The sequence below is a fragment of the Pseudorca crassidens genome, chromosome 15 (genome assembly GCF_039906515.1).
Source record: "Pseudorca crassidens isolate mPseCra1 chromosome 15, mPseCra1.hap1, whole genome shotgun sequence".
NCBI classification, from domain to species: domain Eukaryota; kingdom Metazoa; phylum Chordata; class Mammalia; order Artiodactyla; family Delphinidae; genus Pseudorca; species Pseudorca crassidens.
The window spans coordinates 41,808,737-41,821,816 of NC_090310.1; the positions used below are offsets into that span (position 1 = coordinate 41,808,737).

Here is a 13,080-nt window from a genome sequence, read left to right on the forward strand (position 1 = left end):
TCTCTGTCTCTCTCTCTCTGTCTCTCCCTGCCCCTCCTTCTCTGTCTCTGTCTCTGTCTCTCTCCCCAGGACACTGTGCATCATCCTCATTACGGCCTCCATCACAGGAGCCAAAGACATTCGAAGAGCAGAGGCTGAGCTGAGAAGGCCACAGGGTGAGATGAAAAGGGAGATGGAGTAAGAAAGGATTGATGTTAAATCTCCATCAAGAGACAGACCTGCTTCTGTATAAGTTGGTGAAGTCAGCTGGAGACCAATCACAAAACTCCCCTGGAGGGTGGAGGCAAAGGGCAAAGGGATACACTGGGTGCCAGAGACAAGAAGATATGCTAGAGGTGGAGGCCATTCCTGGACAGTGCTTCTCCCAAAGAAGAGGCCCAAATACATGGAATAGAGACAATAAAGATATGCTAGAAGAAAACTTTCCTTACCTGAAAACATCATCCAGTTGACCACATTCTTGGCAAAATCAAGGAAGAATTTTCTCAGCTAGTTACATTCTGATGAAATTTTGGTTCTATGAGAACGATAGGGAAAACAATGAACAAACTTCAAGAGAAAAATAGCAGATTACCTCCCCCCACCCTGCCTCAAAAGGAACAAAAATAAGGCAAGGCAAATAAGGCAAAAAATTACCTCTCCAGCCTTCAGTGGTTTAAGAAAATGAAACTGGCTGCTCAGAATTTTGAAGAAAATGGGCAATTCAGTCATCACATGCTCGCCTAAGTGTATCCTATTGGAGGATGGCAAAATGTGTTCTTTATGGGCCAGGCCTGAGAAAGAAGATCTTCCGTGGTCTTTAATTCGCACTCTGGATAACGGAGACAGAAAAGAACTGGACACAGTAGTATAAAAGGACACATGGCAACGCCACAAACAAAAGGTAATCCAAATCATTTTTATAAATCTGAGAATAAATCCAAGATGGGCAATAATGAATCTTACTCTAAAGTAATCTAATCAAAATTGAGTTCTTAAAAAACAAAAAACAAAAAAAAACCGAGTTCTTGAAAATAGGGAGAGAGGTGGCCAAGGACGATGCAGTGTCTTAAATGGGGAAGCACAAAGGCAATGTTTCATTCTTGACTCTTATATTTAGAGGAAATAAGGTTAAAGAATGCTTTTGAGCAGCCTAAATAAATTCACCTTCCAAAAACCGGAGAAGATAAAAAGGAAGAAAACATCCTTCATGTAACCAGAGGCAAGAAAAGAAAGAAAATAGCCACGATGCTTACACTTGAAAGTATGAACCAGAATGGCATAAGGAAAAAAAACCTAACAGTTGTAACAGCGAGTGTCATGGTTTTAAATTGCCCCCATTACAAGATCAAGGATCTGTTTTTACGTGGACGTCGAAATACAAGAGGAATACAAAACGAACCACACTCAGAGTTTAAGAGTGAAAAGATAGTTCCAGGGGCACCAGCCAAAGATGTCAAGCAAATTCAAACAGCTGTTACGAGCAGCAGCAATAGTCATATCCGGCGAAGCAGAATCAGCTGGAGAAATAAGAGCACTGATCCTGACAAAGGGTGAAATTCGTGACGATGACGTGGAGGTCACGAGCCCGTTACATGGCACAATGTGGTTGTGTCACAGAGTGTATCACAGGACAGAAGTGCACCTGCAGCATGACGTGCATTTCTTGGTGTCACACATAAGGGAAGGAACCAGCTGAAGCACCTCCAGAGATAAGAGGTCATCCCGGATGTTTAGCCAGAAGGGCAAAGAGTCCGATGGCTGGGAGTGTTCATGTAGAAATGAATTCGACTCAGTGTGGCCCGGGGAGCAGATAACGACAGACATCAGAAGCCAGGGGACTACAGCGTGCATCCATCCTAAGAAACTACCTCCTAAGGGTCAGAGCCTCTGCCAAGAGGGACTGTCCAACCCCCGGGTACAGCGGGCAGCCGGCAGGAGGGGTCAGAGCACCTGACCTAGATCGAGCACTGGCCTTGCACCACACCAGTGCTCCCTGAAGTCACCCTTGTGGTAACACCCTGAGCTCCCTGCCACTCCCACCCCCATTTCGCAGGTGAGGGAACCAAGCTGCAGTGGGGCTGAGGTTAAAAGTCAGACAAGACAACTTGTCCAAGGTCGCACAAGGGTGGCAGACTAGGGGTTAGTGTTTGAGCGCAGGTGGTCTGGCTCCAGTTCTTCGCCGCTGCCTGTCTCTCTCCTCCCTCCCTCTCTCCCCGTCTCCTTCCCTGTACCTCCTCCTTCCCTCCTGCCCTCTCCCATCCATGTGCTGCAGAGGTTACACTGGATGGCTTTAAAAGTCTTCACAACTCACAAATTCTAGAACTAACCGTTTATAGCTAGAGTCAAATAAACAGTTTTTTTTTAAGTTTTTTTTTCACCTCTCTTTAAAACTATGTGGGGCTTCCCTGGTGGTGCAGTGGTTGAGAATCTGCCTGCCAATGCAGGGGACACGGGTTCGAGCCCTGGTCTGGGAGGATCCCACATGCCACGGAGCAACTGGGCCCGTGAGCCACAAGTACTGAGCCTGCGCATCTGGAGCCTGTGCTCTGCAACAAGAGAGGCCGCGATAGTGAGGGGCCTGCACACCACAATGAAGAGTGGCCCCCGCTTGCCACACTAGAGAAAACCCTCGCACAGAAACAAAGACCCAACACAGCAAAAATTAATTAATTAATTAATAAACTCCTACCCCAAACATCTTAAAATATATATATATATATATATCTGGAGAAAAGCAACCTCAGTTCTGGTAAGGTGGCTTCCTGGTGTCCTCAAGAACCCAGGCCCTTCTGTCTTTTGTTCTTCCATCTTTGGAATGTGCCTTCCATCCTCAGCACCTTGTGGTGACTGCTGTGGTTCCAGCCATTTCATGTGCAAGAAGCAGGAAGGAGGAAAGACTAGAGCAGAATGACTTTTCGAGTTGCCCTCCCCCTGCCCCCAAAGGACACCTGCTTATCTCTCTTGACCTCTCAGGTCATGAGTTGGGAAATGTTCCAACTGGGCATATGTCCCAGGAGTCTGTTACTAAGAAAGAAAGGGAGACAGGATATTGGGTAGGCCACCAGCATCCCCTACTGCCATGTTAAATTGCTGAGGAGAACAGGGTGGCCAAGGGGCTCCCACCAGCAGGTGATGCTCCATCCCAAATCATCTGGAATGGTTGAGAAGTGTCTGCTTCTCTCCAATCACGAGTCAGTGCCAGTTCAGTGGTGGTAGAGAAGCTCTGCTTTGGGGAGCCAGCGCTGATGGTGCGTCTTCAGTAAATGTGCCCACACCTCTTGTTGAACTCTACTCCCTCCTGTCGAACTCTACTCCCTCCAATTGAACTCTACTCCCTCCTTTTGTTGATGACATAATATGATTTTTCCCCATAGATCCTTCTTGATATACTGAGTTTTGCTAAACTCTTTGTGGACAAATTAATTAGCTTTGGGATTTAAAATTCTAGCTCCAGTTTTACCTATTTTGTGAAATGCCACCGTGCAAACATGAAAATATATTATCCCTTTAATTTCTCTAATTCTTTATAGTTAAAAATGTGCAAAAACAACTCCATCCAGTTACGTGTGTGGAAGAATTATATAGATTATCAGAATGCAGTTGCCTCTCAGGACTGTAGCAAACTAATTCTCGTTTTTGACCTTCTTTCTTTCCACCCCTCTTTTCCTTGTTTTTTCATATGAACACCCACTATTTGGAACGATAAGTCATTGAAAGTTTTATAAATTGAATGGCTCTCAATTTGTTCTTCAGCCCTGCCTTTTCCTGCCAAGGATTTTTCCTGACTTGTTAAAGCATGATTTACTAAACTGGTATAATGTTACCCCAATTTCATTTTCTCTTATACTATAATGCTTGTTGTAGTTCTGGTAAAGTTTCAAACCTCCAAAGCACAGTATTCAGTATTGTGCAGCCCTCAGTGGACTGCTTTATGATAACTATGAATATACTAATGCCAAAATTGTAGTGTGATATTGCTAAATAAATTATATTGCTAATAAGAGCTTTCCTCCACAATTTTCGTTGTAGTCAATGACCACTACTTATTGGGTTGTTCCTTTTTACTAAGTATCATTTTACTGCAGCCTCTTTGTGGAGAAAGGACATCCAGCTTTAAAAATAGATTCTGTTTTTTTTGTTTTTTGTTTTAGTCCAGCCTGAAATTGAATTAAATACATCACAGCAATGTGCCAAGGCTTTAAAACTTCTCTTGAGGAAGGATATACCCGAAAGTTTCCTAAATGTCATCTGGGGTTTAGTGGAGCCCCACGTGTCCCGGCACCAGCCGGCATTCACATCCCCCAGCACAGCAGGCATTGCCCGCGGTTGTCAGGGAGGAGGAGCCTCCCGAGAGCCCGTGTTAGTCTCTGCTGCCAGTGAATGTTTTGCCCTTTGTAGCTGTAGGAGTCTGGCCTCACATCCTTAGGCCTCACGCCACAAATGTGCAGGACGGCTGCTGCGGGGCATCTAACAGCAGCCGAGCTGCCTGGGAGTCTTGCCCTAGGCTCCGGCCTCGTTATCTCCCATAATCTCCACCTGCCGCCAAATGAACCTCGGAGGGGCAGCATGGGGGCCCACTGGGCACACCCGCCCCACTGTGCCATTTGACTTGGCTTCTACAATGGCGTCTGTTTGCTCGATTTTAATTGAACCAAAGTAATGAACATATCAGGAGTCCATATAAAATACCCAAGTATCTGGCATTTCTTGAGCGATCAGATCTGGCCACCCTGAACCCCTACTCCACCCTGACAATGCCCAGATGGAGTTGAGTCATGGCTGAACGCTCTGGCCAGGGCCTGGGCGTCCAGCTTGTCACAGCATCCTGGACACCAAGGACAAGAGTTGGCCATCATCCGTTATTGGGTTTCCTACAGCAGAGGAAAGCGTCTGTCTTCACCCACGTCTATGTCAAAAGCGAGGGAACAGGAGCTGTACTGGGAGGGCTCAGTGTTGAGAGAGAGAGAGAGAGAGAGAGCACTTCTTTGACAAAGTGAAAGATAATCCTATAATTTTCACAAGTAAGTAGTAGCCCACTTCCCTCATTTTGTGGGTAGACCCTCTATGTGCTTGAATTTCAATCCTTGATATAATTGCCTCAGTGCAGATTGTTTTTACCAAAAACAGTGACATCAAATCCAGTACCATGTGCTCTTCCATGGCCCTGCCCCCCTTGCAGGAACAAGCGGGTCCTGGGTTCCCTCCCCTTGACCCTGGCCAGGCCTCTGTGAAGACCTCCGTGACTGAACATGGCAAGAGAGGCCCTGCTGGGCTCCCAGGACCGAGAAGAGAAGAATGTGGAGCTCTCTGGACTGCTACCCTCTCCCAGGACATGTGCCCTGGAACTCAACCCCCCAGCCCCCCAGCTGTGAGGAAGCTCAGGCCACAGGGAGAGGCCCCACGTGGAGTTCCGGCCGACAACGCCAGCTGGGATCACAGCCAGCACCAACTGCTAGACATAGAGTGATGACTTGTTTTTTTTTTAAATACCCACCATGTTTTCTTGGGGAAAGAAAAAGGATTGAGAGAGTTTATCTCCAGGTGATTCCAGCCCCCGGCCATCAGGTCACCACCCCCAGCCTTTCGGTCTTCCCAGCTGAGGCCTCCAACATTGCTAAACAGACAAACTGTGCCCCACCATTCCCTGGCTGCATGGCTGACCTACAGAATCTGTGAGCCTACTGAATGGGGGTTTTGCACTACCGAGCCTTGGAATAACTTGTTACGCAGCATCAGATGACCAGGGCAGCTCCTTCTGAGAATTAGCTCCAAGGGATCATTTCACCCGTTTTTTGTTTTTTGTTTTTTTAATTAAGACCTGATTATATCTTGAGACAGCAAAAGGCACACCTGTACTGGGTATTGCTCTGTTTATTTTAATTAATTAATCAATCAATCAATGAATTAACTCATTACTTGTGAGCGCTTCACCTGTTACCACTGAAATAAGCATCTCTCTGTAACGTATCTCAGGTCCCACGCCCTACAGGGGCCGACATTAGTCAACACCCGACAAACAGAGAAGTTCCGAACAGCGGTCTGCAGCAGTACACGGGCCCAGTTCCCTGCAATCATTTCACCCTCAACGACGAAGAAGATTGCTTGAAGGCCCTGTCTTGGATCAGGAACAACTCCATTGCTGCAGAAGGTAAGGATGCTGGTAACTGTGCATCTTTTCAGAACAGCATTTTATCTTTATAATGAGTCTTATTCTTCGTCTAGTTCCAGTATATAATTAGTGCCTAATTAATTCCAACCAAATCATTCATCTGCTGTGCTTTGTTTTCCAGATTAATTTACAACTTGTCATTTTTGGATACCCAGCATGTTTTCTGGGGGAAAGAAAAAGGCTTGAGATAGTTTAATTATCTATAATTATTTTATTACACAAAAATGAATATCCAAAGAGCAAAGCATGGCTAAAATCATTAACTAATTAAAGAATAATTTAATAAGCAAACATGTTTAGCAATTATATGGAAAATATGACTCCTTTTGTGAAGCTGAAAAGACCTCGGAAGAAAAGGAAAGGTCTGAGTTGGAAGGGCTCTTCTCTTTCACAACCCATTGTTCTCCTTCGTGGTTGCCTGCACAGTCCTTCCCACAAATGAACATGTTCGAGTTGCCTGCCACTTCCTGAAGCCAAATGAGAGAGTAAAACATTTGTACAAATTGTTTTCTCAAGCATCTTCCTCTCTATTGCTTGGGTTAATGGAAATTGTTTGACCAGTAGAATAACTAGAACAGGGCCTGGCTGCCTATTTGTCTTTAATTGAAACCTGGGGAGTCAAGTTTTAGAGATGACTTACTGCAGCTCCTTCATTTTACCGAAAGCACAGGGAGGATCAGGGACTTGGTTGGGTTATACAACCACCTGTGATGGGCTAGGCTTCTAACCCAGACCTTTGATTCAGTCCCGGGATGGAAAAATCAGTAAGTTACTGGAGTGTGGAGATCAGTATATAAAATTAAATATATTAGTTTATTGAATGTATTTGTTTAAATATAATTTCATTATGTTAGTTAATATAATTATTAAAATTAAATATAGTTTCTTCCGATTTTTGGTGGAAGATTTAGGTGTTAACTTTTTGTCAAGTTTCTACATTTACTTCATTAAAAATCAAAAATAGGTATCAAAGGATATTCGATACATTGCTGAATTCAATTTGTTAGTACTTAGAGGCTATTTGCATCTAAACTCATGAGTAAGATTGGCCTGTTTTCTCTTTTATGCTTTACTTGGCAAGTTTTTGGAATCAAGGGTATGCTAGTCTCACAAAGTGTTTTGGGGAAGCTTTCCATATTTTTGGTGGGTCAGAAATACTTTGTATAACCTAAAAATTGGACAGGAATCACCCATAAAATCAACTGGGTCTGGAACCTTTGGGCAGAGGTGGTATATATAGATATATACTGGGGACCCAGAATAAAAACTTGTCAAAGTATTCAATATTTTAATTTTTGCATTAAAACTCACTATTATTTTCAGTTTTGCATCTGTATGTGTTTAAACCTGTTTCAATATTTTAGTCATTCTTTAATCATTGCCCTATGACCTAAGTACACTTAGGGAGTTCTCTGATCTGGGGGTCAGCAAACTTTTACTGTAAAGGGCCAGATAGTAAAACTTTTAGATTTAGCAGGCCATATGGTCTCTGTCCCAACAACCCAACTCTGCTGCTATGGCAAGAAGGCAGCCACAGACAATATGTCAGTGAATAGGCATGGCTGTGTTCCAATAAAACTTTATTTACAAAACTAGGGGATGAGTCATAGTTTGCAGAACCCTGCTTTTATCCATACAATTTGTGACAACTCATTACCATTTCTTCAAGTCCAGAGCTCAAAATGTAACTTAAGCTTGCTGAAAGCACAAAAGCCAATGGTTCAATACAAAATATACATTATGTCTTAGGAATGTGCCCAGTCCTGTTATAATGCAGTGTTTTAATTGAACTGTTGGCTGTTTTGAATGTTAGGGTTCAGGAGCCTTTTGACCAAGAAAAGGGCCTTTGAACATGGCAATGCAAGTCCTTAAGGTTGAATGCTTATGGCAGAGAACTTAGAAATTCCAATGTAAGAAGCTCTTGGTTTTCAGATGGGGGAATAGCATCCAGCTATCGTGTTGCCTTGACTAGCTGTTGAAGATGGTGATACTCTGGTGCCCACCTAAAGGGAAATAAATGCTTTTGCAAGAGTTAAGAATGTCTCCCATTAACTGTTTCATAAAACCCCTGCGTGCCCGCTTTTGTCCACTGAACAGCCAGGTTAGGGAGTTTATAGACATTAGTTTCTTGTCCTAAAAGTAGGCTATTTTCCCCAGGTCCAGTGATTAATGACACCCCCAGGGCAGGGCATCTCCCAGGTAGGTGGTCCAAACACTCAGATGCTGGGCCCAGGCTCTGGGAGGCATCTGAGAAACAGACCAGACAAGTTCATTCAACTTAGGGTAGTGACCCTTTTCAAATGACTATAAGAAAAGTTGGAAAGAAAAATGTTAACCTCCTGCCTTGAGGAAGCTCTTTCTCTTTGTAGTTTTTCCATAATTAGAGTCATATTCAGACTTGAATTTAATTAGTGCCATTCCAGATATCTTCCTCACATGGACTGCTATGAGGATTAAACGAGATAAGATATTACATGTCCAGCTCAGGGCAGCACAGTAGGAGTTCAATCATATGGGCTGTTGTTAGCCTTGTTACTACTACTACCACTACATGTGATAGGGTTGTTTCTCCAGGGTGTAGGTCTCAGCCACTGCCATCCTGGTGATGGTGCAGCCTAGCACAGTCTCTACACAAAAGATGGGGAGCCGTGTACACCAGGTACCAGTCTGGTTGTAGAGAGGCATCGTGACCTTCGTGAGAGCCCTGGAGGCTGTGAAGTTTAGAGAAGGTTTCCTCAAGAAAGGAGGATTTGAGCTCAGCCTTAAAGAAAGGCAGGATAGGGGCTTCTCTGGTGGCACAGTGTTTAAGAATCCGCCTGCCAATGCAGGGGACACGGGTTCGAGCCCTGGTCCGGGAAGATCCCACATGCTGCGGAGCAACCAAGCCCGTGCGCCACAACTACTGAGCCTGCGCTCTAGAGCCCGTGAGCCACAACTACTGAGCCCATGTGCCACAACTACTGAAGCCCGTGTGCCTAGAGCCCATGCTCCACAACAAGAGAAGCCACCGCAATGAGAAGCCCGTGCACTGTAATGAAGAATAGCCCCCGCTTGACGCAACTGGAGAGAGCCTTCGCGCAGCAACGAATACCCAACACAGCCAAAAATAAAAAAATTTTAAAAAGACTGAAATTGCTGAAAAAAAAAGAAGGGCAGGATAAGCAAGGAAGAGAGAGGTTGGGGGAGTTTGATTTGTATTCAAAGACCATGACCCAACAACTCAGGCCGGGCAGACTCCGTGAAGGGCAGCAGTGGAAGGAGAAGGTGGAGGATCCAGGGGAGTCCAGGTTTAAGTGGTTACTTTTTAGAGGCTGGGGAACCAGGGGTGATGCTGTGTACAAAACAGCACTGCAGGAAGGTGAACTCCCATCTCTGGCGCCCACGGCGGCAGAGAGAAAGCCCTCGGGGAAGGATGGGTCAGGGCTGGAGCGGGGCAGCCGTTCAGGCAGGGGCGGGCTGGAAGCAGCCATCTCTGATCCATTTGAGGTCCTGCTGGCACAGCTGCATCTAGCTTATTTCCAAGTCAGTTATGGGCTGATGGTATTTGAAGCTGGAAACTGGAAGTTGGCACTTCATGAAAACGAGGAGCAGGGCTTTGTTCCCGCATCCATTACCGTCACTCCGCCTGTCAGCCCTTGGTTTCTAATAACACCAGAAAGAATGTGGACATTTTTCATGATAGTTAGCTTTTGCTCCCTCAGTGCTAATTTTCCTTTTTCTCAATAGTTCAGGCTGGGGTTGGAGGGTGGGAGCTGAGGATAGGGCCCTTCTCCCAAGAGCCTGCGAAAAAAACTCCTGTGTCTCACGGGCTGTGATTGGGTCGAATGTCCTTCCAGGAATCACACCCCGAATCCTGGGAAACTCCAGGCCTAACTTTGAAGCAAACAGACTCGAGAGGAGGGGCTTGTTTGCTGAGGACGGTGGAGGGATTGTTCTAGAAGGACAGAAGGATGCTACATAGCAGAAACAATGGATTTTTTTTTTTTAATAGGAGGAGGTTAGCTTTCCTCTGAATTTCTGCCCCTTGAAAAAGCACAGACATCTCCCCCAAAGCATCACCACTCTCCCCTGCCCCTGTCTCTGTTTTATCATGTCTTCCTCTGCTTCCAAAGGAGAAACAGTTGTTCTGTGATGGAATTTGTCCAGTCTGAAGGAAATTGTTTATTGGTCTCTGCAGTTGGATGAGTTTATAGATGTAAATTATCGTAAACGATTAGAACTGCTCCACTATCCTGGAGAATAGCTGACATCACTGGCTTTCAACTGCAAAAAAAACCTGGAGGGTTTAGCCGGCGGGAGCGGGGGGGTGTTTCAGATAGAACCCAGCAACCTAATACATTATAACAATTTATGGCATTAATTGAAACTAATTGAAATTCATCTGCTATTACCTCTGTACTTTCCATGAAAATGAAAAGTAGGATGAAAGTAAAGCACAAAAAAATACACCGCCTTGATGGCCCAAAATGGATCAATTATTTTCATCTTTAGCTAAATACAGTTTACTGCCTTATTAAAAGCATGTTTGTAAGAAAAGTATAACATTAAAATTCCAGTGCATGAATCACCGAACAAAGCCTTTGTTATGCTATATCTAATATATTCTTCCCTTTTTATTTGACAGAGCAAAATGAGACGTGTCATAGAAATCTTATGCTTTGACTTCTAAAAAGTAAAAAGAGTATTTTCTGGTCTATTCATGAACATAATATGTTTTTTAAGTATGTGTTTATTTCACAATTTATTAATATTCTAGGGTATCTATTTAAAATTCTTTCATTATCTGGTTATTCCCTAAAGTTAATAATACAGATACAATGCCGATTAGAGGAGTTTTTAAGGAACATGTTATATATCTCCATCTGCAAATATAGTGCAGTGGTGTGAGCACTGGTTCTGAAATCAGATCTGGCAGGTCTGAGTTCTGATGAACCATCTACTGCTGTGTGACCTGGAGCTTGTTACTTAACCCCTCTGTCCTCAGTTTTCTGGAGAGCATAATAAAACTTTTCTCATGGGCCTGTTCTGATCTTACATAATCTCTGTTTCTTTTGAAGTGGAAAGGAACCATAATTCTTCATTAAAATACAATGGAATATGTAAATATACATACAATAATAAAATAACTTAAAATACATAAATTATAAAATGTAGTATATAATTCTTATTTTCTCTGGTCTTAAAATGCAATAACTGTAAAGAAAAATTCTTATTAATATCTATGTGCATAAATCTTGAATTTACTTCTTATCCTCTTGAGATGTGAGTTCCTGGCCAGAATGCCAGATCGGAAAATCCTTCCCTTTTCTCCTTTCCAAGTGATGGTTTCCTTCCTGGAGAATCCTTCATCTTTACCTCTTGTGTGGGCTTGCCTCATTTTGGTGGTCACACAATCAGAGTTGCTGGTGTATTCATTTACACCTTCAACAAGAGTGTATCAGAAAGCACAAGCATCACCTTTACGTTCATGCCAACACTTCAGACGGCTGGTCTTAGTGCTTTTGCAGCCTGAGGTGGAGAAGTGACAGCTCACCCAGGTGGTGATGGGAATCATCATGCCCCCGCTTCCTCCCCAGCTGGGCCCCTCATTCCTTTGGAAGCTCCCTTGCACATTCTGTCCCAAAGGTCGTTGCAGGCGAGCGTGAGAGAGAGACTGGGTGCTCCTTCCTGCCAACTTCAATTCCAGGGGCTTTCACAAGGTCGTCTTTTCACCACCGTGCCCTCCTTGTACTATGCCTCCCGATTCTGCTCTGTACTCTCAGTAATGCATAATTTATCCCCTAGAAGGAGCAACAAAGATCGGCCTCCCATGAAAACTGGTATAGTTATATTCCGTTGCCCCCTATTGAAAATCCACCCAGACTGTTCGAATCCTGAGTTATCATTTGCCAGTTCAAAGTAGGGCCGCCCACCACTTCCCCTCTGTCACCCATCAGGTCAAGTGCAAAGACTGGCTGTTTCTTGTCTGTTAAGTAAACTGAGCTGCTGTGAAGAAGACAGTGACCAGATCTCTTAGCATAAAACTGATATCCAGGGGGAAATCCTCAGCTTTGCCACTCTGTTTCTTCCACATATGCATAGAAACTTCCAAAGAATATATGCGAAATCCCAACAAGATAAAGGAAGCCCCTGCAATGTGTCACCTCCTTCAAAATATTTGCAAAGACTCCGTGAGTTACAGAGCACCAAAGTGGTGGAAATGCATGAGCTGAATGAATCTTTAATGAACTGGGGTTGTCTGACCTCTTAAGCCCGCTGTAGATGACAGATGCCGTGGGTTCCACATACCCTGAGGCTGCCCCCCTCTCCTCCACCAGCCGTCAGGATGTTCTGCGCCAGCAGGACCCCAGCCACCCGCCTGGTCCACTTGGACTGGGACACGCTGTCAGACCCAGCATCGCCCTTACAAAGCCCTTTGCAGTGTTGTTATTCACGGCTCAGTTCCCCCACCCCTCCCCCACCTCACAACCACTTTTCTCACCTGCTTTTAAACTCTTGCTTGCTTCTAACTCAGCCAGCGATGGAAGAAAATCTACTTCTCTGAGGCGTTCTGGGTTCTTCTCTCTCTCTGCCCCCTCCCTTTCTTTCTCTGTTTCCTTCCCTCTCCATCCCTTTCCATCCCTCTTTGATTTGGCCCCAAATTCACCCAGCTGTCCGCAGCGTGATAGTTACCCAAGGGCTAACCTCCCTGTGAAACATCCTTGGTCTCTTGGTTTAAACTGCACCAACATGGCAGCAGTATTATTTTCTACTGTCGTGTTGGAGGCACACACAGTTTTGGTTACATTTAGGATCGTGTAGGATTTCGTGGGCTAGAAGGGAAACCTAATAGCCAGATCTAACATGTTTCTGTGTTACACATCTCAGGTACACAGCCCATCCTGTGGCTGGACTGGTATGTAGTGCCAACTTAATAGTGAACACCAGGT

The 13,080-nt window shown here is 44.6% G+C and overlaps 1 protein-coding gene across 1 annotated transcript in view; it reads left to right on the forward strand.

Annotated features, from left to right (window-relative positions):
- The window catches only part of CFAP61 (cilia and flagella associated protein 61), a 255,126-nt gene that overhangs the window by 180,493 nt on the left and 61,553 nt on the right, over nucleotides 1–13,080 (forward strand). The window contains exon 21 of the mRNA XM_067707353.1: nucleotides 5,956–6,130. Within this exon, the coding sequence (XP_067563454.1) occupies nucleotides 5,956–6,130 (175 nt within the window). The remainder of the gene's footprint in view (nucleotides 1–5,955; nucleotides 6,131–13,080) is intronic.